The sequence below is a fragment of the Oncorhynchus nerka genome, linkage group LG4 (genome assembly GCF_034236695.1).
Source record: "Oncorhynchus nerka isolate Pitt River linkage group LG4, Oner_Uvic_2.0, whole genome shotgun sequence".
Classification (NCBI taxonomy): Eukaryota; Metazoa; Chordata; class Actinopteri; order Salmoniformes; family Salmonidae; genus Oncorhynchus; species Oncorhynchus nerka.
Window position 1 is genome coordinate 45,710,043 of NC_088399.1, and position 25,181 is coordinate 45,735,223.

Here is a 25,181-nt window from a genome sequence, read left to right on the forward strand (position 1 = left end):
TTTCAATACTACGTAAGCAGTGATACCAAAAGATGGCGGTGTCCATAAGAAGGTGTCTGACTGCTGTTGCTTGTTTATTAATGTTAACTTTAACATGTCACCACAGTAATGCCGATAATATCTTTGCCGGTGCATCGACTGAAGAAGCTCCACACCGTCGATTTGAATACAAGTACAGTTTCAAGGGACCGCACCTGTCTCAAACCGACGGGATTATTCCTTTTTGGGTACACAGTGGAAGTAAGTTTCAGTTAGATTGGCTAGGCAGTTGCTTACTGTTGTCAATTATCATAACCTATAAATAGGTGTGGTGGAAAATCAGCTGCGATAGCTATTTTGCCACTCTAGCCAGCGAGTGTAGCTATTTTGCATGTAGGGAATACATTTGACACGTTTGTTGTAACTATCCGGCTACTGCCTGCTGTAGAGAACTTCTGTAGGGGGACCAGTTCATTGTTGTGTAGAGAAGTTCTCGACTGTGCAGACTTGGCTTGCTACAGTTTCTAAACAGTGGCCTGATATCAAACTCGCTTCAACATGTCATGGTCGTTAAATAGCCAGCAGCTTTAGAAAAACAGGAGAAGCGAAAGGTACATGCACCGTCAGGCAATATGCGACTCTTTTCCAGAGTGACTTACAGTTAGTGAATTAATCTTAAAATAGATAGCTAGTTGGGACAACCACATCACAGGTTTAGTAACTACACTTTCCCTCCATGAACTAAAGTCAGAGTTAGAAAGGGAGAGGGGTATTTTTAAATACTCTTTGAAGAGGTAGGGTTTCAGGCGCTTGCCTGCCAGCTGGCTAAATCACACAACCGCAAAGTTTACCATCTGTATACCTGCCAGCCTACATTTCTTTTTAGCTGACACTTAATAGTTCAGTTGGTTCCTTTCAGAAATACAGAGTCTTGCAAACAAAGAGACATGGATTACTTGCACACAATCTGGAATGCTAACATTCCTCTTGTTAGTCCAAGTTTTGCATTTATCCTTGCAACACAACCACCCACATGCCACAAGCAGGCAGGTTTCACAATACCTAATATTTGAGAGCGCATTTGAAGTTGACGAGCATTGCATTTATTTTCTATTGAAGTGGCCTGCTTGTCCCCTAGTCTGGCATGGTTTTGTGTAACGTAAAGGGTTAACAAATCAGTGTCTCTAAAAACCGTGCAAAGGTCTAGCTGATGACGCACCCAGATTTGAGTCCATTTTACCATGGTGCCTTTGTCTTATCAGTATAGGCTGTAGTGAGATGGCATGTGGCTCTACACATGTACAATTGTCATTTAGAATTTGGTCACACCAAATAAGTGTAGGCAAAGGTCCATATGCCAAAGCCTGGTTGCACTAGGCTAGTTGCTATTACCTATATTTCTACTTTCCAATGCCATATCTGTCTTGGCTAGACAATAAAGCCTAACACGAGCAAGGTAATTTGGATATAGGATGATCTTGTTTCTAGCCATAAGCCTGACAAGCATGGCGTAACATTGAAATGTTAACAATACTAGGCCTATTATAATGTCTCTCTGTCCTTTACATAGGAGGCTTTCAGATACATTAATGTTACTGACAGAGAGCCTTGGACATAATCCCAGGAGCACACATATTAAGGTGTACATGGGCTGAACACACATTTATGTTCCTAACCTCGGGCTTTGTAAGAAAATTAACCTCCTGGTCAATTGTTTGCCCTGAGCCAATAAGCTCCTGTTTTCTCCATATGTAGTTACACTATAGAGTTAAACAAGTATTTCTGGACCTTCACAGAGTGAGTTTTCACAGTTTCTGTACAGTTTAAATTTAGGAACCTTTTGAATGCATCAGAAGCTACATTCTTTTTGTTGTCAGTTAGGATTTGCCAGTATGAATTCATTGAACATGAACTAGAATGTACCCCTCCCAACCCTTTAAACTATCAACCTTGTATTCCAGATGCCATCCCCAGTGCCGACCAGGTCCGTATCACCCCCTCTCTCAGGAGTCAGAAGGGCTCAGTCTGGACCAAAAACACGGTCAACTTTGACCACTGGGAGGCTGAGGTGACCTTTCGTGTGTCTGGACGGGGGAGGATGGGAGCCGACGGCCTCGTAAGAACTGAATAACACCTCCTTTCTATGGTTTCCATACACTGACTTTTTCACTGCTGAGCTGAACTGTACTTGGCTGGTTACAACTCTACCATAGTTGCTGGGACCTCCTTCCTATGGCTTCTATTCACTTTGACTCTAGACCAGGGATGGGCAACTGATGGTGGTTGGGGACCACAAAACAACAAAACTCATGAGAGGCCACAGTGGCCCGTGGGTCTGCTTACCCACATTCATACCCCACCTTGCGAGCAAAACATTTAGCGGCCTTCCTCGTGACAGCGAAGAGAGAAAAACACTTGAGAAAGTGATTGGATTTTTTTTATTTCCTGCAAATCTACACTTTGCCATGAGGTGGAGAGAAGATTTTGCAGTTTTACAGATGATTTCCTGCAATTCTACACATTTTTCCATAGGGTGGAGGCACATGTTTGCAGTTTTTAATATGGTAACTGATGATCAATGGGCCCCACACCGGTCGGTAGTTCGATCACGCTTACTACGAGTTTTCATAGCTGGCCACTAGACTAACTTACCAATCAAAATGTTTTTTGCTGACACGGGCTAATTAAGTGACTGCTGATGCACAATGAAATGCACCTTGTGTATTCGACGATTCTACCGCTCAACAGTAAATTGAGAGTTAGTGCCCATCTCTGCTTTAGACCTTTTCACACTACATTCTGTAGCTGATCAAGCTGTACTTTAAAGGCCTGGTTAAGCATCCACCTTAGTTGCTGGAACAATGCTAGAAAGGACAATGTGAAAAGAGCCAGTTAAATATCAGGGCCAGCACTAGGATAAGACAGTAATTGTCTAATTGACATTTATGGATGAAGACCATCATGAAAATTAAATAACTGTTCTAAACATTTTTTTCTACTCCGCTGGCTAGCGGAGTAGAAAACTTGAAAATAAAAGAGAGCTGCACACTCTATGAGCTCAGATGCAAAAATTGAATTACCAACGTTTCGACAGCCAAGCTGTCTTCATCAGGGTATAATCACAAACACTGCGGGATGACTCGTTTATGTAGTGTCAAAAGACACAGGTGTCTAATCATGGCCAAGAGTGGCCTAATATCATTTGTTAATGATCAAATATTAAAATGTTATATAAAGAGCAGCATACAAACAATAGATAGCATACGATCATATATTCATTTGACCACACAAGCTTACAAACAATTACAACGGAAAAGTCACAATAATCACAAGATACTTGTTTAACTGTCTAAATAACTATTTTTGGACCTTCAGTGTCTCCATGTCTTAATTTCTGTCTGTCCCTCTAATAGGCGATATGGTTCACCACTGCACAAGGCCTAGATGGTCCTGTCTATGGAGCTGCTGACAACTGGAACGGCATCGGCATCTTCTTTGATTCCTTTGACAACGATGGGAAGGTTGGTGGCCATATTAATTATATATTCATAAAATACAAAATATAATGCATTCATTTACTTAATCATAGGTAAAGTCAAGTGTATATAATATACCTTTAATATTAAATTACTACAATGCGAATTATAGGAATAATAGATTGATACAATACACATTTGGATACAAAAACTGTTTTCATACTTTCAAGTGGTATGCTTAGATCTGATGAGGACGTATGCTGGGATTGGATAAAATAAACCCAAATGACCTTCATAACATAGATTAGGTATATTAATGTTTCACCTTTTGTTTTAGAAAAATAACCCTGCTGTGCTGGTGGTGGGAAACAATGGCAAACTTGTTTATGATCACCCAAAGTAAGTCAACATTTCCTTGCCTCACTGACATCACAAAAGGAAAATGTAAACAATTTAAAGAAGATTAGAAAATATTACACAGTACATTTGTGGTTGGAGATTATAGTCCTGTCTCTTCCTAATCTCCCTTGACAGTGAAAGCTTTAAATCACTTCTCTGCCAGTTGATCTAGGCCTATGTCTTAGTGTTCTGTTTTGTCACTGCTGAAAATGCCGTTTACAATAATAGGAGTAAATTATATTTGAAATGTTTTCCTTAATTTCTCAAATCTCCAAACCATTTACTTTTGGAAATGTTATTTGTTTGATCACACTGTATATGGAGCATTTTATCCTCTGCACTTGCTTTTCGTGCTGCTATCATGCATGCGTATTTCATACTTTATTTGGATCGACGTTGGCCTTTGTTCTTTTGTATTATTGTTGATGCTTGTGGGGATCAATTAATTAATCTTGAAATATACTGTATTAAGTACTACTATAATAATATGGTGTTCAGTTTTAGTGTCTAAACAGGATGTTTTTTTTTGCAGCGATGGCACGACTCAAGCCCTGGGAACATGCTTAAGAGACTTTCGTAACAAACCCTATCCTGTCAGAGCCAAAATAACATACTACAAGAAGATACTAACGGTAGGACAATATTCAATCAACGTTTTCATATAATCTCTCTCCCTTGTTCTCATTGATTCCACTGTCTATACTCTGATCTCTGCCTTTTACTCTGTTTTTCTCCACATCAACAGAGACATGGATACTGAACAGTTTTGCATTATGCACAACAAAAATGGCATCATCTTTTTATATTGGGCATTTATTTCAATTGATTGCCTTAATTGATGTGCTGTCGTCTGTCCCCTCAGGTGCTGATCAACAATGGTTTCACGCCTGATAAGGATGACTATGAGTTCTGTACCAAGGTGGACAACATGATCATTCCTCAGGAGGGCTACTTTGGCATCTCAGCTGCCACGGGTGGTCTAGCAGGTGGTACTTGGTAACAATTTACTGAAGGCCTGCAGGTGTAATGCATTATGTGGTTGTAATGCATTATTAAACTTGCCAAAAGCAAGTTTGTCTGTCATTCCTTTCTAATTAGATTTGACTCTTCTGTGAACATTGATTTAACTGCTTAATGTCACATTAAGATTATTATTGTCAGGCTAAACCCAGGTTATGGAAAAGTGACAAGGAATTTTTATAAAGTTAATTTACTGCATTTCCTCAATTTAAAACCTGTCATGCAATTTAAAGAACAGCAAAACAAAAGCATAAATTGACTCCAGCCTTTATCACCTTGGCTTGTATAGTTTCATGTCAAGTCAAACAGCATTTACAGCCATCTTTTGAGAGAAGTTTTGCTGTTCACTGCAGAGCTGTGTCAATGTGCTTTTTCATAGTCCTCAAGCCAGCCAGCCGGGAAAACACCCCCCCCCCACCCCCTGCTCAGGGCTAACCACATTGTCCTAAAGCCAGCCCGCTAATACCGCTACACTGTATTTGCTTTTTAATCGGAATGGAATGATTTTCATAGCCTATTTTAAATTGTTGGTGTTGAACTTGGATATGGCGACTGCCATACCCAATTGATGCCCTTGCTTAACGTTGCATCATGATACTTAATGTTTAATGCATTATTTTCCATCTTCCAGATGACCATGATGTCCTGTCCTTCTTGACGTTCAGACTAACAGAACCTGGCCAAGAACTGGTAACTAGATTTTCTTAGTTATACCTCTCAGAGCTGGTAACTCATTTTATTTTCTACCACTCCCAGTCCTTAGTTATACCAATCTCTCCTTAGTTATACCATATACCAATCTCCAGTAATATTTAATTGGAAGAAGATCTGAGTGAAATTGTGTGGGTATTTCAATAGGGGTATGATAAAGTGTGATGTAAGTAAGGGGCCTCTGTCTCTACGGTGTGGGTTCAGAGTGGTTGTTTTCTGTCCCATTGAAGCCTGCACCTGAAGCAGAGATGCCCAAGGAGGAGCAGGACAAGTATCAGGAGGAATTTGAGAACTTTCAGCAGGAGCTGGACAAAAGGAAAGAGGACTATCAGAAGGAGCATCCGGAAGTCCAGAGAGAACCCAGTTAGTTTCACTCAATAAAATGTGTTATACTTTTTTTGCTATGCTTTTATATTGAGACTAATATACTTATTTAATATTGATGTTATTATTCAATAGTTTGGTCAATTAAATGTAACTAAAGAGAGATGCACGCTATATAAGCTCTCCGTAATTTATTGGTTATAACACCACATTTTCGGCATCAGTGCCTTCCTTCTTCAGGATGAAGAACGCACTGAAGCCGAAATGTGGTTCACCCAATAAATTACTGGGAATATATATATATATATATATATATATATATACACAGAGAGAGAGTTGAAGTCAGAAGTTTACATGCACCATAACTAAATGCATTTATTAAACTCAGTTTCACAATTCCTGACATTTAATCCGAGTAAAAATTCCCTGTCTTAGGTCAGTTAGGATCACCACTTTATTTTAAGAATGTGAAATTTCTATAGTACGGAGTGATTTATTTTTGAATCACATTCCCAGTGGGTCAGAAGTTTACATACTCAATTAATATTTGGTAGCGTTGCCTTTAAATTGTTTAATTTGGGTCAAACGTTTCGAGTAGCCTTCCACAATAAGTTGGGTGAATTTTGGCCCATTCCTCTTGACAGAGCTGGTGTAACTGAGTCAGGTTTGTAGACCTCCTTGCTTGCACACGCTTTTTCAATTCTGCCCATAAATTGTCTATAGGATTGTAGTCGAGGCTTTGTGATGGCCACTCCAATACCTTGACTTTGTTGTCCTTAAGCCAACTTTGGAAGTATGCTTGGGGTTATTGTCCATTTGGAAGACCCATTTGCGACCAAGCTTTAACTTCCTGGCTGATTTCTTGATGTTGCTTCAATATATAAACATAGTTTTCCTACCTCATGACGCCATCTATTTTGTGAAGTGCACCAGTCCCTCCTGCAGAAAAGCACCCCCACAACATGATGCTGCCACCCCCTGTTCTTCACGGTTGGGATGGTGTTCTTCGGCTTGCAAGCCTCCCCCTTTTTCTCTAAACATAATAATGGTCATTATGGCCAAACAGTTCTATTTTTTGTTTCATCAGACCAGACTATCTTTGTCCCCATGTGCAGTTGCAAACCGTAGTCTGGCTTTTTTATGGCGGTTTTGGAGCAGTGGCTTCTTCCTCGCTGAGCTGCCTTTCAGGTTTTGTCGATATAGGTCTCATTTTACTGTGGATATAGATAAGTTTCTACCGGTTTCCTCCAGCATCTTCACAAGGTCCTTTGCTGTTATTTTGGGATTGATTTGCACTTTTCGCACCAAAGTACGTTCATCTCTAGTACACCGAACGTGTCTCCTTCCTGAGCAGAATGATGGCTGCGTGGTCCCATGGTTTTTGTACTTGCATACTATTGTTTGTACAGATGAACGTGGTACCTTCAGGCGTTGGGAAATTGCTCCCAAGGATGAACCAGACTTGTGGAGGTCTACAATTATTTTACTGAGGTCTTGGCTGATTTATTTTGATTTTCACATGATGTCAAGCAAAGTGGCACTGAGTTTTGAAGGTAGGCCTTGAAATACAGGTACACCTCCAATTGACTCAAATGTTGTCAATTAGCCTATCGGAAGCTTCTAAAGCCATGACATCTATTTCTGGAATTTTCCCAGCTGTTTAAAGGCACGGTCAACTTAGTGTATGTAAACTTCTGACCCACTGGATTTGTGACACCATGATTTATAAATGAAATAATCTGTCTGTAAACAATTGTTGGAAAAATTACTTGTCATGCACAAAGTAGATGTCCTAACCTACTTGCGAGTACTTCAGTTTGTTAACAAGAAATTTGTGGAGTGGTTGAAAACAAGTTGATGACTCCATCCTAAGTGTTAATGATTCCGTCCTAGGTGTATGTAAACTTCTGACTTCAACTGCGTGTGTGTGACTCTTTATAGCCTACAGTTTACACAGTTGGTCAGCACAACTTAAATATAAATAACAGAAAACAAATGAAGTCTAATGCAGGTTATTGTTTACTTTGTACGTACTAGATGCTACCAATGGATGCTAGGTTGTCTAGATGCTAAAACTTGATGCAACGGGTGTGTCCTGTTCTTTGTTAAGTCGAGGACATGTACGAGAGTGTCAACGACAGGGAGATCCGCCAGGTGTTTGAGGGTCAGAACCAGATCCACCTGGAGATCAAACAGCTTCACCGTCAGCTGGCCATGATCCTCGACGAACAGAACCGCTATGTTTCTGTGGTTACAGACGAGATATCCAAACGCCAAGTGGAGTTGGTAGGACAGGTAGGAAGTTTGATTGTACACTCGTGCGCACAAGCATTTACATTATGCACACAATTACAACTACCTACTGCTCTGACACAGGCCTTGCATCAAGGAGGGAAGGTTTCATTCATTAGTACCACTGCAGACTATACCATGAACCTCAGACGTTTACTCTGTTTTGTTCACCTCAATATAGCCATTAACTTTGCTAGACTTGAACTGAAATAGGTGCTGATAATAATGTTGTGTGCCGGTCCTGTTTATATTTAGGTGCAGGTACTCTGCAGGAAATACTTTTGTGCTAATATTCTATAAAAGGTGCAGTAACTCGAGCAGAAAATTTTGAGGTGTTGGTACTCTGCTCCAGTTACCTCATGCCCAAGTCGAGCACGGGCCATGGACATAGTGCCTTCAGAAACTATTCACAACCCTAGACTTTGTGGGATTAAAAATTATTTTTTTGTTAACAATCTGCACAAAATACTCTAATGTAAAAGCGGAGGAAAAATTCTAGCATTTCAAAAAAAAAAATGCATAAAAAATAAAACACTACGTATTTTGATTATATAAGTATTGAACCCCTTGAGTCAATACATGTTAGAATCACCTTTGGCAGTGATTACATATGTGACTCTTTCTGGGTAAGTATCTAAGAGCTTTACACACCTGGATTGTACAACATTTTCCCATTTTATTATTTTAAAATTCTTCAAGCTCTGTCAAATTAGTTGTTGATCATTGCAACCATGTTCAGGTCTTATAGATTTTCAAGGAGATTTAAGTCCAAACTAATTCAGGAACATGCACTGTATTCTTGGAAAGCAACTCCTGTACAAAGCAGACTGGACAAGGTTTTCCTCTAGGATTTTACATGTGCTTAGGTCATGATGCATCTACTACTAAGCTTGAAAATATGGAGAGTGTTACTCAGTAATGTGTTGTATTGGATGTGCCCCAAAGAAAGCACTTTCTATTCAGGAATAGTGGAACTCATTTGCTGCATTTTTTGCAGTATTACTTTAATGCCTTGTTGCAAACAGTATGCATGTTTTGGGATGTTTTTATTCTGTACAGGCAATTAGGTTAGTATTGTGGATATCTACAGTGTTGTTGCTACATCCTTAGGAGAGAACTTCCACAGCCATTAAACTCCCAACTCTTTTAAAGTCACCATGGTGACATCCCTGGGTGGTTTCCTTCCTCTCCGGCAACTGAGTTAGGAAGCACGCCTGTATCAAATCGTATTTGTCACATGCGCCGAATACATTAGGTGTAGACCTTGCAGTGAAATGTTTACTTACATGTCCTTAACCAACAATGCAGTTATTTTTTTTTATTATAAAAAAAAAAATGAAATAAAAGTAACAAATAATTAAAGAGCAGCAGTAAAATAACCGTAGCGAGACTATATAACTCTTACGTCTGGGCTTCACAGGATAAGGTCACGGTTGGCTTGTGGGGTATCTTTCGTTTATTTGGCGTGGGCTACGGCCAAACAGTAGCCTGTGTAAAGTTGGGTTAATAAACCGTCAATTTGTTAACTCAAGCCTCAGTCTGGACAATTGTTCCTTCATGATTTAGTCAGGTACATCCCGTCAGTAGAGGATGCATGTTTTTTTTATTTAAATGCCTTCCTCACCATCTTAATTAAGCATGCCCCATTCAAGAAATGTAGAATCAGGAGCAGATATAGGCCTTGTTTCTCTCCAGACCTGACTTCCCTTAACCAACACAAAAACATCCTATGGCGTTCTGCATTAGCATCGAACAGCCCCCGTGATATGCAACTTTTCAAGGAAGCTAGAAACCAATATACACAGGCAGTTAGAAAAGCCAAGGCTAGCTTTTTCAAGCAGAAATTTGCTTCCTGCAACACAAACTCAAAGTTCTGGACACTGTAAAGGCCACGGAGAATAAGAACACTACCTCCCACTGCACTGAAGATAGGAAACCCTGTCACCACCGATACATCCACTATAATTGAGAATTTCAATAAGCATTTTTCTACAGCTGGCCATGCTTTCCACCTGGCTACCCCTACCCCGGTCAACAGCACTGCACCCCCCACAGCAACTTGCCCAAGCTTTCCCCATTTCCCCTTCTCCCAAATCCAGTCCACTGATGTTCTGAAAGAGCTGCAAAATCTGGACCCCCTACAAATCAGCCGGGCAAGACATTCTGGACCCTTTCTTTCTAAAAATTATCGGCCGAAATTGTTGCCACCCCTATTACTAGCCTGTACAACCTCTCCTTCATGTCGTCTGAGATTCTCAAAGATTGGAAAGCAGCTGCGGTCATCCCCCTCTTCAAACGGGGGGACACTCTTGACCCAAACTGCTACAGACCGAAATCTATCCTACCCTGCCTTTCTAATGTCTTTGAAAGCCAAGTCAACAAACGGATTACCGATCATTTCGAATCCCACCATACCTTCTATGCAATCTGGTGTCAGCTGGTCATGGGTGCACCTCAGCTTTGCTCAAGGTCCTAAACGATATCTTAACCGCCATCGATAAGAAACAATACTGTGCAGCCGTATTCATTGACCTAGCCAAGGCTTTCCACTCTGTCAATCACCACATCCTCACCGGCAGACTCTATAGCCTTGGTTTCTCAAATGATTGCCTCGCCTGGTTCACCAACTACTTCTCTGATAGAGTTCAGTGTGTCAAATCGGAGGGTCTGTTGTCCGGGCCTCTGGCAGTCCCTATGGGGGTGCCACGGGGTTTAATTCTGGGACCGATTCTCTTCTCTGTATACATCAATGATGTCTCTCTTGCTGCTGGTGAGTCCCACCTCTACGCAGATGACACCATTCTGTATACTTCTGGCCCTTCTTTCCAAGGCATTGGAAAACCTCCCTGTTAGTGGTTGAATCTGTGTTTTGAAATTCACTGCTCGACTGAGGCACCATACAAATATCTGTATGTGTGGGGTAGAGAGATGAGGTAGTCATTCAAAAATAATTTATATAACTATTATTGCACAAAGTGAGTCCATGCAATTTATTTATCCCACCTGGCCAACATCCTGTGAAATTCAAACTACAGAATTATATATATTTAACTTTCATAAAATCACAAGTGTAATACATCAAAATAAATCTTAATTTGTTAATCCAGCCGCAGTGTCAGATTTCAAAAAGGCTTTATGGCAAAAGCACACTATGCGAATATCTGAGGACAGCGCCCCGCATACAAAAGCATAAAACATATATTTCAACCAGGCAGGTGCGCCACGAATGTCAGAAATAGCGATATAATAAATGCCTTACATTTGATCTTCTGTTAGCACTAAAAGGTCCCAGAACATCATAAATGGTATTTTTGTTCGATTTAATGTCCTTCATATCCATAAAAACTCAGTTTAGCTGGCGCGCTTCAGGCAATAATCCACCCAGTTTCCCTCCATTATTAATGCATACAAAATTATTCCCAAACGTTACTAATAAACTTTTCCAAACAAGTCAAACAACATTTATAATCAAATCTTAGGTACCCTAATACTTAAATTGTATTGTTTATTTAAGACGGATAATCATTTGTCTTTACCGATGAAAAATACCAAAGAACCCTCTCTCTTTCACGTGCTTGGAAACACTACAGCCAAAATGGGAGCCACCTAGAAAACCTAAAATTTCTGGCTCATTTTTCCAAAAACCAGCAGAACTCTTTCTAAAGACTGACATCTAGTGGAAGCCCTAGGAACTGCAATCTGGGAGGATTTCACCTTATAATAAAAGTGACAGCCATTGTAAACAGTGATAGGCTGTTTTTGGGGGAACGGTTTGTCCTCGGGGTTTCGCCTGCCATATCAGTTCTGTTATACTCTGACATACTTTTAACAGTTTAGAAACTTTAGTGTTTTCATTCCAAATCTACCAATTATATGCATATCCTAGCTTCTGGGCCTGAGTAACAGGCAGTTTACTTTGGGCATGCTTTTCATCCGGACGTGAAAATACTGCCCCCTACCCAAGAGAGGTTAAGCACATTTTTACTCCTGAACCTATTTAGGCTTAGGGTCGAAATAGGGTTGTTTTACACATGTTCTACTGCAGCGCCGTCTTGTATCGGTCTTTGTCTTTGGTCTTTTCCTGTGTAAATAGCCAGCCTTTTTACATCTTAATCTCATTTTAGCCCACCAAACTACCTCATCCCCATATTATTATTTTTGCACCCCAGTATCTCTACTTGCACGTTCATCTTCTGCACATCTATCACTCCAGTGTTTAGTTGCTAAATTGTAATTATTTCGCCACTATAGCATATTTATTGCCTTACCTCCCTAATCTTACTACATTTGCACACACGGTATTTATACTTTTCTATTGTGGTATTATCCCATATGTAATTCGGTTTTTGTTGCACTGCTTTGCTTTATCTTGGCCAGGTCGCAGTTGTAAATGAGAACTTGTTCTCAACTGGCATACCTGGTTAAATAGGGGTGAAATAAAATGTTTGAACTTTTTTTGCCATGGGTTTTGGTAAGAAGCTAACGAGGTTCAGACTCTAATCTCATTTTCAATCATATGCTGCTTCCACATTTTAGCATTTTTTATTAATTTGTAAAAACATAATTCTACTTTGACATTATGAGGTGGTGGGTGTTTTTGTCACTGGCCTACACAACTCGATTTAATTATTTGATACATTTTAATACATTTTAAAACAATGTGAAAAGTCAAGGGGTATGAATACTTTCTGAAGGCACTGTATGTATGCCAGTTTTATTACTAAAAAGGAAAGATGCCTTTACTCAAACATCTTTCAGTAATCTATCCTTAGGTATAAAACATGTATTAATTTAATTGTTTAACGTCTTTAGGCTCCTAGTCAAGAAATGGGTGCAGTGGTCGCAACACAACAGGAGATACTGAGAAACCTGAACGAGTTGAGGTAAGTGCAGTAGCAATGACCATTGTTTTGTTTTCTTTGTCTGTATTTGTTTATCACCTTCAATGCTGCAGAAATGTTTTGGTACCTTTCCCCAGATCTGTGCATCGACACAATCTCGGAACTCTAGGACAATTACTTTGACCTCGTTGCTTAGTTGTTGCTCTGTAGTGCACTGTCAAATGTGGGACCTTATATAGACTGGTGTGTGCCTCTCCAAATCATGTCCAATCCATTCAATTTACCACAGACTCCAATCAAGTTGTATAAACATCAAGGATCATCAATGGAAACGGGATGCGGCTGAGCTCAATTTCCAGTCTTATAACAATGGGTCTGAATACTTATGTAAATAAAATAAATAAAGTGAGCCATCTGGCTACACAAACTTGATGTTGATGGGGAGTGCGAAGAAACAGACAACCAGTAGTCGTTGAGAGGGGAGCTGCGCAGCACAGTGGAGAAAGTGAGAAAGATTGCGAGTCACTTTCGCAAGTCAGGGGTACGTGATGACAAGCTACAGGGGTAGGCTATGTAAAGGAAGAGTTTGGTAAATAACTCCAGATTAAATTGGACTGCAGTACACTGGAATGTCTGGCAGATATGGTAGATGTTGTGTGTAGCACAATGCTGTTTGCATTGGCATGGCAGAAGAATTCATCACTTGCAGCCATTTCTGCTTGAATTTCTTGTCAGCTTCAGGTAAGACTGCATAGTTCTAAGACGTTTTGCTTGTAAAACCCCCGTAATCTTGCTGAAGCCCCTTCTCTGTACTTACCTCCCAAGTGTTTGGAGTGTAGGCCAGCCTGCATGTTGGATCAATCAACTTGTCAACCCGCCTGTAGGCTAAATTGTATTTTACGCTTGCAGATTTAGCATTCTGCCTTGTGGCATTACTTTTAGTGAAGCTCTACTACACAGTCAACATTTTTTGAATTCATAAAAGTAGGTAGGCCTACTTAACCGGTGGCTCAAAAGCTGGTGCCAATTTTATTCCCATAGACCTACTAACTGCATTTCAAGGTCATGTGTACAGTTTCAGCACAAACAATATAGTAAATACGTTGTAATAGCCCATCAGTGCGCACACTCAGCCATACTGAGCGTTGGATCATTGATCATGCAGGTAGTTAGAGTAGAGAATGCCATGCGAAACCAGATTTAGACATTGCATATAAATTAAGTTCCATTTCATGTCATATAAATAAATTTACTGGTTTCTCAGTTATTATCCCAGGAAACCGGAGCTGGTTTGGCCAGACAATCTCAGTAATCCGGTTCCCACTTTAAACCCTAGTATTCACCCCCCTGAGTAAATGCATGTTAACACCTTTGGCAGCATTTACAGCTCTGAGTCTTTTTCTGTAAGTCTAAGAGCTTTGAACACCTGGATTGTGCAATATTTGCCTATTATTCTTTAAAAAATGATTCGAGCTGTATCAAGTTGGTGGTTGATCATTGCTAGACAGCCATTTTCAAGTCTTGCCATAGATTTTCAAGCAGATTTAAGTCTGAATTAACTATATCTAGACCATTTAGGAACATTCAATTTTGTCTTGATAAGCAACTCCAGTGTAGATTTGGCCTTGTGTTTTAGGTTATTGTCCTGCTGAAAGGTAAATTCATCTCCCACTGTCTGTTGAAAAGCTGAATTGGGTTTTCAGTTTAAACTCTATACAGTCCTTGCTGATGACGAGCATACCCATATGATGCAGCCACCACCATGCTTGAAAATAAGAAGTGGCCATGTGTTGTTGGGTTTGTCCCAAACATAACACTTTGTATTCAGGACAAAAAGTACATTTCTTTGTCACATTTTGTGCAGTGCTCCTTTATTGTTGTTGCAAACAGGATGAATGTTTTTGAATGTTTTATTCTGTAAAGGTTTCCTTTTTTACTCATTTAGGTTAGTATTGTTGAGTAACTACAATGTTGTTGATCCATGCATAGTTTTCTCATATCACAGTCATTAAATGTTGTAGCTGTGTTTTAAATTGACTGTTGTCCTCATGGTGAAATCCCTGAGTGGTTCCCTTCCTCGGTCAGTTGACAATCTTTGTAGTGACTGAGTGTGTTGGTACACCATCCAAAGCCTAATTAATAACTTTAACATGCTCAAACAGATATTCATTGTCTGCTTTTAATTATTTTCACCCATCTAACAATCAGTGCCCTTGTCAAAGCATTGGGAAAGTTTTTAAAAATTTTTTTTTTAAAAAAATCTGTGCTAGATACTCACTACTTGACTGAGGGACCTTACAATTATCTGAATGTGTTTGGTACAATCATACAGTAGTCATTCAAAAATCATGTTAACCACTAATATTGCACACAGTGAGTCCATACAATTTATGTGATCTGCTAAGCAAATTTCTACTCCTGAACTTATTTAGGCTTGCCATAAAAGGGTTTGAATATGTATTGACTCAATATTGTTTATTCATTAAAACACCCCCCCAAAAAAAAAAAAAAAAAGAGTTTTTACTTTGACATTATGGGGTATTTTGTGTAGATCAGGGAACACTTAGCTCCATACTCTACATTTGGGAGTGTTACTGCTTACTTGAAACTGTCCCTATTCTTTAGCTACCTCTGTTATTTGACGAGATCATGTTTCTGATTAAATTACATTTCTTATGTATTACTAGCAGGAGGGGTACGTCCTTTTAATATTGTCTAGAAGCAATTTAAGATGATTACAAAGCCAAAAAGACTGTCAAATGAAAGCAATTGGAAGGCTATAAGTATCAAGCTCTCAAGGGAACTGCGACATCAAGAAAGCAATCAGAAGGAGCCAGTGTTTTGTATCTGTGTATGAAGGATGTATTTTAAAGACTGATGTCTAATACTCTGAGGACATGGTGCTAAAATGTGGCCTTTTCTTGCAGCCATCCCAGGGCCACATGGCACAGAGCACACAGAGCTGAGGGACAGTCATACAGTATAAGACATTTGTATAAACAAAATCTAATTTGTTTCTCAAATTACAAAAAATCTCCCTTGAAAGTAAGTGAACATTTTATTAAACCATGCATATAATCTTTATCTCATCCAAGTGACCAATTTATGACAAAGCCCTTCTCAGATCAGAGAACATAATTTAACAGAGACTACAGTAAGATAAAGACATATCTTAATTATTGTCTATAGAAAGGGGTCACGCATTTAAAGAGGTCATAATCTACCTGAATATAATCCAATAGAGCTCAATCACCTGTTACTGCATTTTAGATTATAGGCCAGATGTGCATCTATACTATATTTGTAAACATTTATGTAAATCAAATTATGCTACAGAAACTATCATGAGTCCTTACAAGTATTTTCACATCCGGATGAAAAGCATGCCCAAAGTAAACTGTCTGCTACTCAGGCCCAGAAGCTAGGATATGCATGGAAATAGTAGATTTGTATAGAAAACACTCTGTAGTTTCTACAACTGTTAGAATAATGTCTGTGAGTATAACAGAACTGGTTTGGCAGGCGAAACCCCGAGCACAATCCATCCAGGGGGAAAAAAATAGAGGTCACTGTTTTCCAATGGTTTTCTATGGGAGACCTGATTTTATTAGGGCCCATATTGCAGTTCCTATGGCTTCCACTAGATGTCAAGTCTTTAGAAATTGTTTGATGTTTTTCTTTTGAGAAAAGCCTCTGAAGGGCTTTAGTTGAGTGTGAACTGGAGCGCACTTCACGTTGTTTTTATCCATTATTAGTAACGGTATTCTGTCTTTATATTTGATTTGTTTATTTACATTTTAGGATACCGGAGGTTGGATTAGGAACGTTGTTTGAAATGTTTGGACCAAGTTTACAGGTAATTTATTAGATACTTTGTAGTCATTTTGGAACCGGTGTATTTCTGAATCAAACGCCCCAAATAAATGGACATTTTGGGGATAAAAAGAAGTAATTTATCGAACAAAACAGCTCTGTAATTTCACCGGATGTTGTCAAGGTGGGACGCTAAAGAAGTTAAGCTTTATTTTGATGTATTACGCTTGTATTTTTGAAGGTTGAATATTGATATTTTTCTAGTTTGAATTTGGCGCGCTACAATTTCACTGGATGTTGTCTAATCAATCCCGTTATCGGGATTCGAGCGGGATTCGCGCTTAAGGGATACATAAGAGGTTATAGGACAGATGTGCATCTATACTGTATTTGTAAACATTTATTATGTCAATCAAATTATGCTACAGAAACTATCACGATGAGCCCATACATTGATCAGTAATAATCCTATATCCCCTGATTCAATCAAGCAATTATTGTCACATTTATGTATTACTACATTATAGTTAATAAGCCAGATATATATTTATTTTAAGCAAAACTATCTGGACACCCCTTAAAAATATGTGGATCCAGCTATTTCTTCCCTGCTAGACCTGCCCCGGTCAACTAAGGGCTATTATTGTGAAGTGGTACTGTCTGGGAGCCACAACGGCTCAGCCACGAAGCCAAACAAGCTCATAGAACAGGACCGCAGAGTTCCGAAGTGTGTAGGGTAAAACAATCGTTTTCTCAGTATGGAAAATTTTGATTGCACATTTACAGATGCCACAGACTAATTACAACTATTATGGTTTCAATAGACAATGCCAAATTATGTGTTAATCTTAAACAAGCTTAACTCCTAACTAGCAAACTGACAAATCCCATTTGAGAGATTCCAAGTCAAACTTGCCCTGGGCAACAATGTATAGTCGTGGTATTATTTATAAATAGTTTACAGAAATGTTTTCTGTTTTCAACCTTTCTAGGTTGCATGTGATACTGAACTTTTCAATAAGTATCTATTTCTTATTAAGATACTGTATGTCTGGGTTAAAAATATAGTGATTCCATATGAAACCAGGACAAAAAAATACAATGATTTGGAGGATTTTCACAAAATGTAAACCGTAAAATTTTAACCATTTGTCATTTGGAGGATATCCATCCATGCATGCATGCATGCATGCATGCATACATTTGAAGTCGGAAGTTTACATGAACTAGTTTTAATAACTCCAACCTAAGTGTTTCAACCACCACGCATTTCTTGTTAACAAACTATAGTTTTGGCAAGTCGGTTTAGGACATCTACTTTGTGTATGACACAAGTCATGTTTCGAAACAATAGTTTACAGATTATTTCAACTTATAATTCACTGTATCACAATTCCAGTGGGTCAGAAGTTTACATACGCTAAGTTGACTGTGCCTTTTAAACAGCTTGGAAAATTCCCGAAATTTATGTCATGGCTTTAGAAGCTTCTGATAGGCAAATTGACATCGGTTGAGTCAATTGGAGGTGTACCTGAGGATGTATTTCAAAGCCTACCTTCAAACCCGGTGTACCTGTGCTTGACATCATGGGAAAATCAAAAGAAATCAGAATTAATTGTAGACCTCGACAAGTCTGGTTCATCCTTGGGAGCAATTTCCAAACGCCTGAAGGTACCACGTTCATCTGTACAAACACCATGGGACCACGCAGCCGTCATTCCGCTCAGGAAGGAGACATGTTCCGTCTCTTAGAGATGAATGTACTTTGGTGCGAGAAGTGCAAATCAATCAAAGAACAACCGCAAAGGACCTTGTGAAGACGCTGGAGGGAACGGGTGCAAAAGTATCTATATCCACAGTATAACGAGTCATATATCAACATAACCTGAAAGGCCGCTCAGCAAGGAAGAAGCCACTGCTCCAAAACCACCATTAAAAAAGACAGACTATGGTTTGCAACTGCACATGGGGACAAAGATCGTACTTTTTGGAGAAATGTTTTCTGGTCTGACGAAACAAAAATAGATCTGTTTGGCCTTAATGACCATTGTTATGTTAGGAGGAAAAGGGGGAGGCTTGCAAGCCCAAGAACAACTTCCCAACCGTGAAGCATGGGGGTGGCAGCTTCATGTTGTGGGTGTGCTTTGCTGCAGGAGGGACTGGTGCACTTCAAAAGATGGTATCAATGGAAGGAAAATTATGTGGATATATTGAAGCAACATCAAGACATCAGTCAGGAGGTTAAAGCTTGGTCGAAAATGGGTCTTCCAAATGAAGAATGACCCCAAGTATACTTCACAAGTTGTGGCAAAATGGCCTAAGGACAAATTCAAGGTATTGGAGTGGCCATCACAAAGCCCTAACCTCAATCCTATTGAAAATGTGTGAGCAGAACTCAAAAAGCTTCTGCGGGCAAGGAGGCCTACAAACCTAACTCAGTTACATGAGCTCTGTCAGGAGGAATGGGCCAAAATTCACCCAATTTATTGTGAAAGGCTACCTGGAAAGTTTGACCCAAGTTAAACAATTTAAATGCAATGCTACCAAATACTAATTGGGTGTATGTAAACTTCTGACCCACTGGGAATGTGATGAAAGAAATTAAAGCGGAAATCATTCTCTGTACTATTATTCTGACGATTCACATTCTTAAAATAGTGGTTATTCTAACTGACCTAAGACAGGGAATTGTTACTTGGATTAAATGTCAGTAATTGTGAAACTGAGTTTAAATTGTAAGTCGCTCTGGATAAGAGCGTCTGCTAAATGACTTAAATGTAAATGTAAATGTATTTGGCTAAGGTGTAAGTAAACTTCCGACTTCAACTGTACCTACAATTTTGGTGTCCTTGTTTTTGACACTGTCCATTTTAAATAACATCAAATTGATTGGATATACAGTGTAGACATTGTCAATGTTGTTAATTACTATTGTAGCTGTATTTCAATGGACAAAAAATTGCTTTTCTTTCAAAAACGAGGACATTTTCTAAGTGACCCCAAACTTTTGAACCGGTTGTGTACATGCACACACTACATGACCAAATGGGCATGAATATGGAGTTGGTCCCCCCCTTTTCTGCTATAACAGCCTCCACTCTTCTGGGAAGGCTTTCCACTACATGTTGGAACATTGCTGTTGGGTCTTGCTTCCATTCAGCCGCAAGCATTAGTGAGGTCAGGCACTGTCAATGTTTGTTCCATAGAGATTGCATGGCTGTGTGCTTGGTTTTATACACCTGTCAGCAACCGGTGTGGCTGAAATAGCCAAATCCACTAATTTGAAGGGGTGTCTCCATACTTTTGTGTGTTTGACATTTGTATCTAAAAGCATAATTAAGATTTTTTTAAATAATAAAAAAAAAAACTTGGCATATGACATTTTTCTTACTCAGGCCTCATTTTTTTACTCCATAATGTTTAATCTGTAGGTGCTACAAAGCAGCAATTATTGTCATGACGCTTTACCGCTTGTACTGTAATATGAGTATTTTGATTTCAAGAGAAACATTTATACTTTTGAATAATGACAAATCAACATGAATATTTGAAAAAAAACACCATTTTGGATGTGGTAAATTGTTCTGTACAGTCGTGGCCAAAAGTTGTGAGAATGACACAAATATACATTTTCAAAGTCTGCTGCCTCAGTTTGTATGATGACAATTTGCATATACTCCAGAATGTTATGAAGAGTGTTCAGATGAATTGCAATTAATTGCAAAGTCCCTCTACCATGCATATTAACTGAATCTCCAAAAAACATTTCCACTGCATTTCAGCCCTGCCACAAAAGGACCAACTGACATATCAGTGATTCTCTCGTTAACACAGGTGTGAGTGTTGATGAGGACAAGGCTGGAGATCACTCTGCCATGCTGATTTGAGTTTGAATAACAGACTGGAAGCTTCAATGTTCTTCCTATGTCAATCATGGTTACCTGCAAGGAATCGCATGCCATCATTGCTTTGCACAAAAAGGGCTTCACAGGCAAGGATTTTGCTGCCAGAAAGATTGCACCTAAATCAACCATTTATCGGATCATCAAGAACTTCAAGAGCAGTTCAATTGTTGTGAAGAAGGCTTCAGGGCGCCCAAGAAAGTCCACCAAGCGCCAGGACAGTCTCCTAAAGTTGATTTCAGCTGCGGGATCGGGGAACCACCAGTACAGAGCCTGCTCGGGAATGGCAGCAGGCAGGTGTGAATGCATCTGCACGCACAGTGAGGCGAAGACTTTTGGAGATGGTCTGGTGTCAAGAAGGGCAGCAAAGAAGCCACTTCGCTCCAGGAAAAACATCAGGGACAGACTGATATTCTGCAGAAGGGACAGGGATTGGACTGCTGAGGATTGGGGTAAAGTCACTTCCTCTGAATCCCCTTTCCGATCGTTTGGGGCATCCGGAGAAGATAAGGTGAGCGCTACCATCAGTCCTGTGTCCTGCCAACAGTAAAGCATCCTGAGACCAGTCATGTGTGGAGTTGCTTCTCAGCCAAGGGAGTGGGCTCACTCACAATTTTCCCTAAGAACACAGCCATGAATAAAGAATAGTACCAACACATCCTCGGAGAGCAACTTCTTCCAACCATCCAGGAACAGTTTGGTGATGAACAATGCCTTTCCCAGCATGATGGAAAGGCAAAAGTGATAACTAAGTGGCTCGGGGAACAAAACATCCATATTTTTGGTCCATGGCCAGGAAACTCCCCAGACCTTAATCCAATTGAGAACTTGTGGTCAATCCTCAAGAGGCAGGTGGATAAACAAAAATCCACAAACTCCAAGCATTGATTATGCAAGAATGGGCTGCCATCAGTCAGGATGTGGCCCAGAAGTTAATTGACTGCATGCCAGGGCGTATTGCATAGGTCTTGAAAAAGAAGGGTCAACACTGCAAATATTGAGTCTTTGCATCAACTTCATGTAAATTGTCAATAAAAGCCTTTGACACTTATGGAATACTTGTAATTTTACTTCAGTATTCCATATTAACATCTGACAATTATCTAAAGACACTGAGGCAGCAAACTTTGAAAATTAATATTTGTGTCATTCTCAAAAGTTTTGGCCACGACTGTATATTGTTGAACATAATATACTGTACAAGCATATAAAAGTTCCAGAGTGGAATCTGTTAGTTTAAGAATTATGATCCAATTTGGATTCAAAATGTTCGATCTGCTGGTGATTTGCAGGATGTGCAATGATACAAGTAAAATGAGTGCTGTAGGTTTGTTACATTTGCCTTCTATGCCAATTTCTCTGTATAAAATGGTCCTTAACTTTAAACTAGCAGAGATCCCACTCTCGAACTGTGACATGCCCATAGAATACATTATGTTCAACAATATATGGAAACATTTGCCTAATCAATTGTTTTTATATACAGTCGTGGCCAAAAGTTTTGAATGACGCACATTGATTTTCACAGTTTTCTGCTTCAGTGTCTTTGGGTATTTTTATCAGATGTTACAATTCTTCAAAAGGACCATTCTATATATTCAATTTTGTGAATCTCCCAAATCAGTCTTTTTTTTGTCCTGGTTTTGTGTGGGATTAATTTAGCAATCATGTCCTTTTTTATTGGATGATTAGATTTTGTATCAACTTTAAGGATAAATTGCCTTTTGTTAGCTAAATAGAAGATCCGAAAGATGAATTTGGACAATTCACTGTAATATTAAGATTATAAATTGTTCATTTACAGTACATTTGCAGTAATTTCTTATCTCTGGAGGGGACTTTTAGCTGGACTTAATAAAACAAACTGCAGGAAGCCCACACTATCATTTAAAGTAGTTTCCGGGTTGCCTAGTGTGACACCAATTTGTGCCACTGCCTTCAGAGCTCATATGCCAGTATTGGCGATGGTTAGAATCCAGATCTCTTGCCCTTCTATCTCTCCTACCAACTTTCCTGTCACCCTCTCACTCTCCAAAATAGTTTGTTAAATCTGTACAGATGTCTCATTTTACATTACATTACATTTAAGTCATTTAGCAGACGCTCTGTGTGTGCTGTACAATAATCGGGAATGTGTGTCGTCACCTGTGTTGGCCCAGCGTCTCTGCCTCATCTTCCTATTTTTAATCCAGATAAGTGGTCTGGGCATTGTTCACAGACAACGGTCCAATATCTTTTAGTGTCATCATGGATAAACCTGCCTGTATGTCTGGGTCACACCTTCACGTCTTCACACTATCATAATGTAGGGAAAAGCCAAACATTTCTTACCTTATTGGAAAGATTGAATCATTTCCAAGCTTTCATTTAATCATGGCAGAATTTTTCTTTTTACTCCAAATTCACATACTTCATATGGGATATTTACATATACAAAGACATTAAAATATTCAATGACCTTCATTCTGTATCAAACTGAAATCCTATCGATTCCATTTCTGGTTTAATGTTGTCACATACTTCAGATGTTATTTACCATGGGCTATGGATTTCTTCACTACCCTTTCTGATGCGAGATGAGATGTAGAAAATGGCTAAATCTTTTTTTTTGTTCTATGCATTCTTCTGCTGTGTTCAACATATATCCTCAGAAACTCTTTCCATGAGTCTCTGAAGCAGATCGGCGCCACTCAGCACCAAGCCAACCCAGTGAGCATGGGGACATATGAGACTGTGCAACACTTCAGCGAAATCCAGGAACATCTACACGTGGTCAAGAGGAACATCGAACACCTTATCACACGCAATGGGGTCTGTTAATAACTTATCTTACAGTAAACCGCTGTAAAAACCACATCAAGTCTCAACAAATGAATTTGGAAAGAGCATTGGATTTGTGTTTTTACACTTTTTTTTTTTATGCATGTAGAGCCCCAGTGAAAATCGGGGGGAGAAATGCCCTGACCCTCCTAAAATGCCTTCCTGTCTGGGTACTATTCACTTCTTGGTCTTTGTGGTCATCCAATCAGTCCTGTTCTTCAGCTACATCGTGTACAAGTAAGAATGAGATCTTGTTTTCACTTTATTAGCGTTAGTAATTCAAAATTGTAGTTAAATTTGTTTCTCACAATTCACTCTCTATTTTCTTGTTTCTTCTCCCCTTACAGAAGTCAACAAGAAGCAGCAGCAAAGAAATTCTTTTGAGGAAACATTATCATCAATATCATGATATGTAAATGAGGGACTGTTAATTTTGCTGTTTTATGTTTTTGAATTTGTAAATTATTGTACTTAAATGAGATTTTGTTTGAGAAGTTTATTTTTTTTTAAATGTCTTAGTTTTAATTTGATCTGATATTTTTAATGTGGTATATGAATGAATGCGGGAGTGGGAAATGTTAAGATTACAAATGTGGCAAAATACTGTACAGAATATATTACAAGTCATTGGATGATATTTTTTTATTTTTTTGATAAGTGCCCACCCCCAGAAGACAAACAAACCACTGTCTGCAAATTCACATAGTTTGGGAAACTGTGAATTTAATAAATGCGCAATTTTGTATTAATGCTGAACTATGTTGAATTAAACCCAGTGGGTGTCTTCTTGAGTGGTTGTAAACATGCCAAAAGTCTGACTTTGTCTTTCTTCTCGAGCAATTTGCATAAGCTGCAAAATGACAGTTTATTTTTTGTTTTTCTCTTTCTTGTTCCTGAATGTTATCTTGTTTACATATTGGTGCTCTTCTATTTAGAAGTAGCTGAATAGTACAATTTTTACCTGAAAGTTTAGTATTGGTAGCATGATCAGAGATCTGTTTTGGTTGTCTTGTCACTTGCGAAATGTGACATTGTGTTTGTGCCATCTTGCGCCTTGTAACTCATTTGGGACCAGGCTATCATCCTGGCTTTTTTGATCAGGATCTCTTTGAGACATTAGCTAAATGCTTGGCTTAGTCTGGTCAAGGATTGGTCTGAAAAAGGGACTACAGTGTGAGGCACGGTAGGCTGGTGTCCAGCTATAATAGTCTGACAGGACAGAACATGCTGGACACATGCTCAACCTTAGTTATAGGAGAACAACACGTGTATGTCGCCTAGATATTGGAGTCCATATCCAGTACATCCTTAACTTTTTTTAACCTTTATCCATGAAGTCAAATTGATGTCAGAATACAAGGCATGTCTTTTACAAGGGAGACTTGGAAATGTCATTGATTTTCGCTTGGATCTGAGACCAGGGGTTTTCATGAAGCAGGGTCCATGTTTCCACTCGCTAACTTATTCAAAAAAATGTGACTTTAAATTGACATGGTATAATTGACTCAACGACCAATATCTTACTTATATATTACTGTTGTAATGCACTCCTGAAAGCAAATATCGTCCTTCAGCTGTAACAATACCACTTGGCAATGTATCAA

The 25,181-nt window shown here is 39.1% G+C and overlaps 1 protein-coding gene across 1 annotated transcript; it reads left to right on the forward strand.

Annotated features, from left to right (window-relative positions):
• On the forward strand, window positions 1-24,392 carry LOC115128152 (protein ERGIC-53-like). Its single transcript, XM_029657760.2, has 13 exons — window positions 1-240; window positions 1,941-2,095; window positions 3,393-3,500; window positions 3,793-3,854; window positions 4,387-4,486; window positions 4,717-4,840; window positions 5,506-5,564; window positions 5,816-5,948; window positions 8,020-8,204; window positions 13,014-13,084; window positions 23,409-23,568; window positions 23,687-23,814; window positions 23,925-24,392. Exons 1-13 carry the CDS (start codon window positions 33-35, stop codon window positions 23,959-23,961), a joined length of 1,530 nt encoding a protein of 509 aa, XP_029513620.1. The 5' UTR covers window positions 1-32; the 3' UTR covers window positions 23,962-24,392.
• The last annotated feature ends 789 nt before the right edge of the window (window positions 24,393-25,181 follow it).

Bases quoted from the DNA above. Each gene is read 5' to 3' on its own strand.
- LOC115128152 (XM_029657760.2), top strand. From the start codon at position 33: ATGGCGGTGTCCATAAGAAGGTGTCTGACTGCTGTTGCTTGTTTATTA. The intron at 4,841-5,505 runs GTGGTACTTGGT...TCCATCTTCCAG, and splicing joins TGCCACGGGTGGTCTAGCAG to ATGACCATGATGTCCTGTCC. The intron at 13,085-23,408 runs GTAAGTGCAGTA...ATATATCCTCAG, and splicing joins AGAAACCTGAACGAGTTGAG to AAACTCTTTCCATGAGTCTC.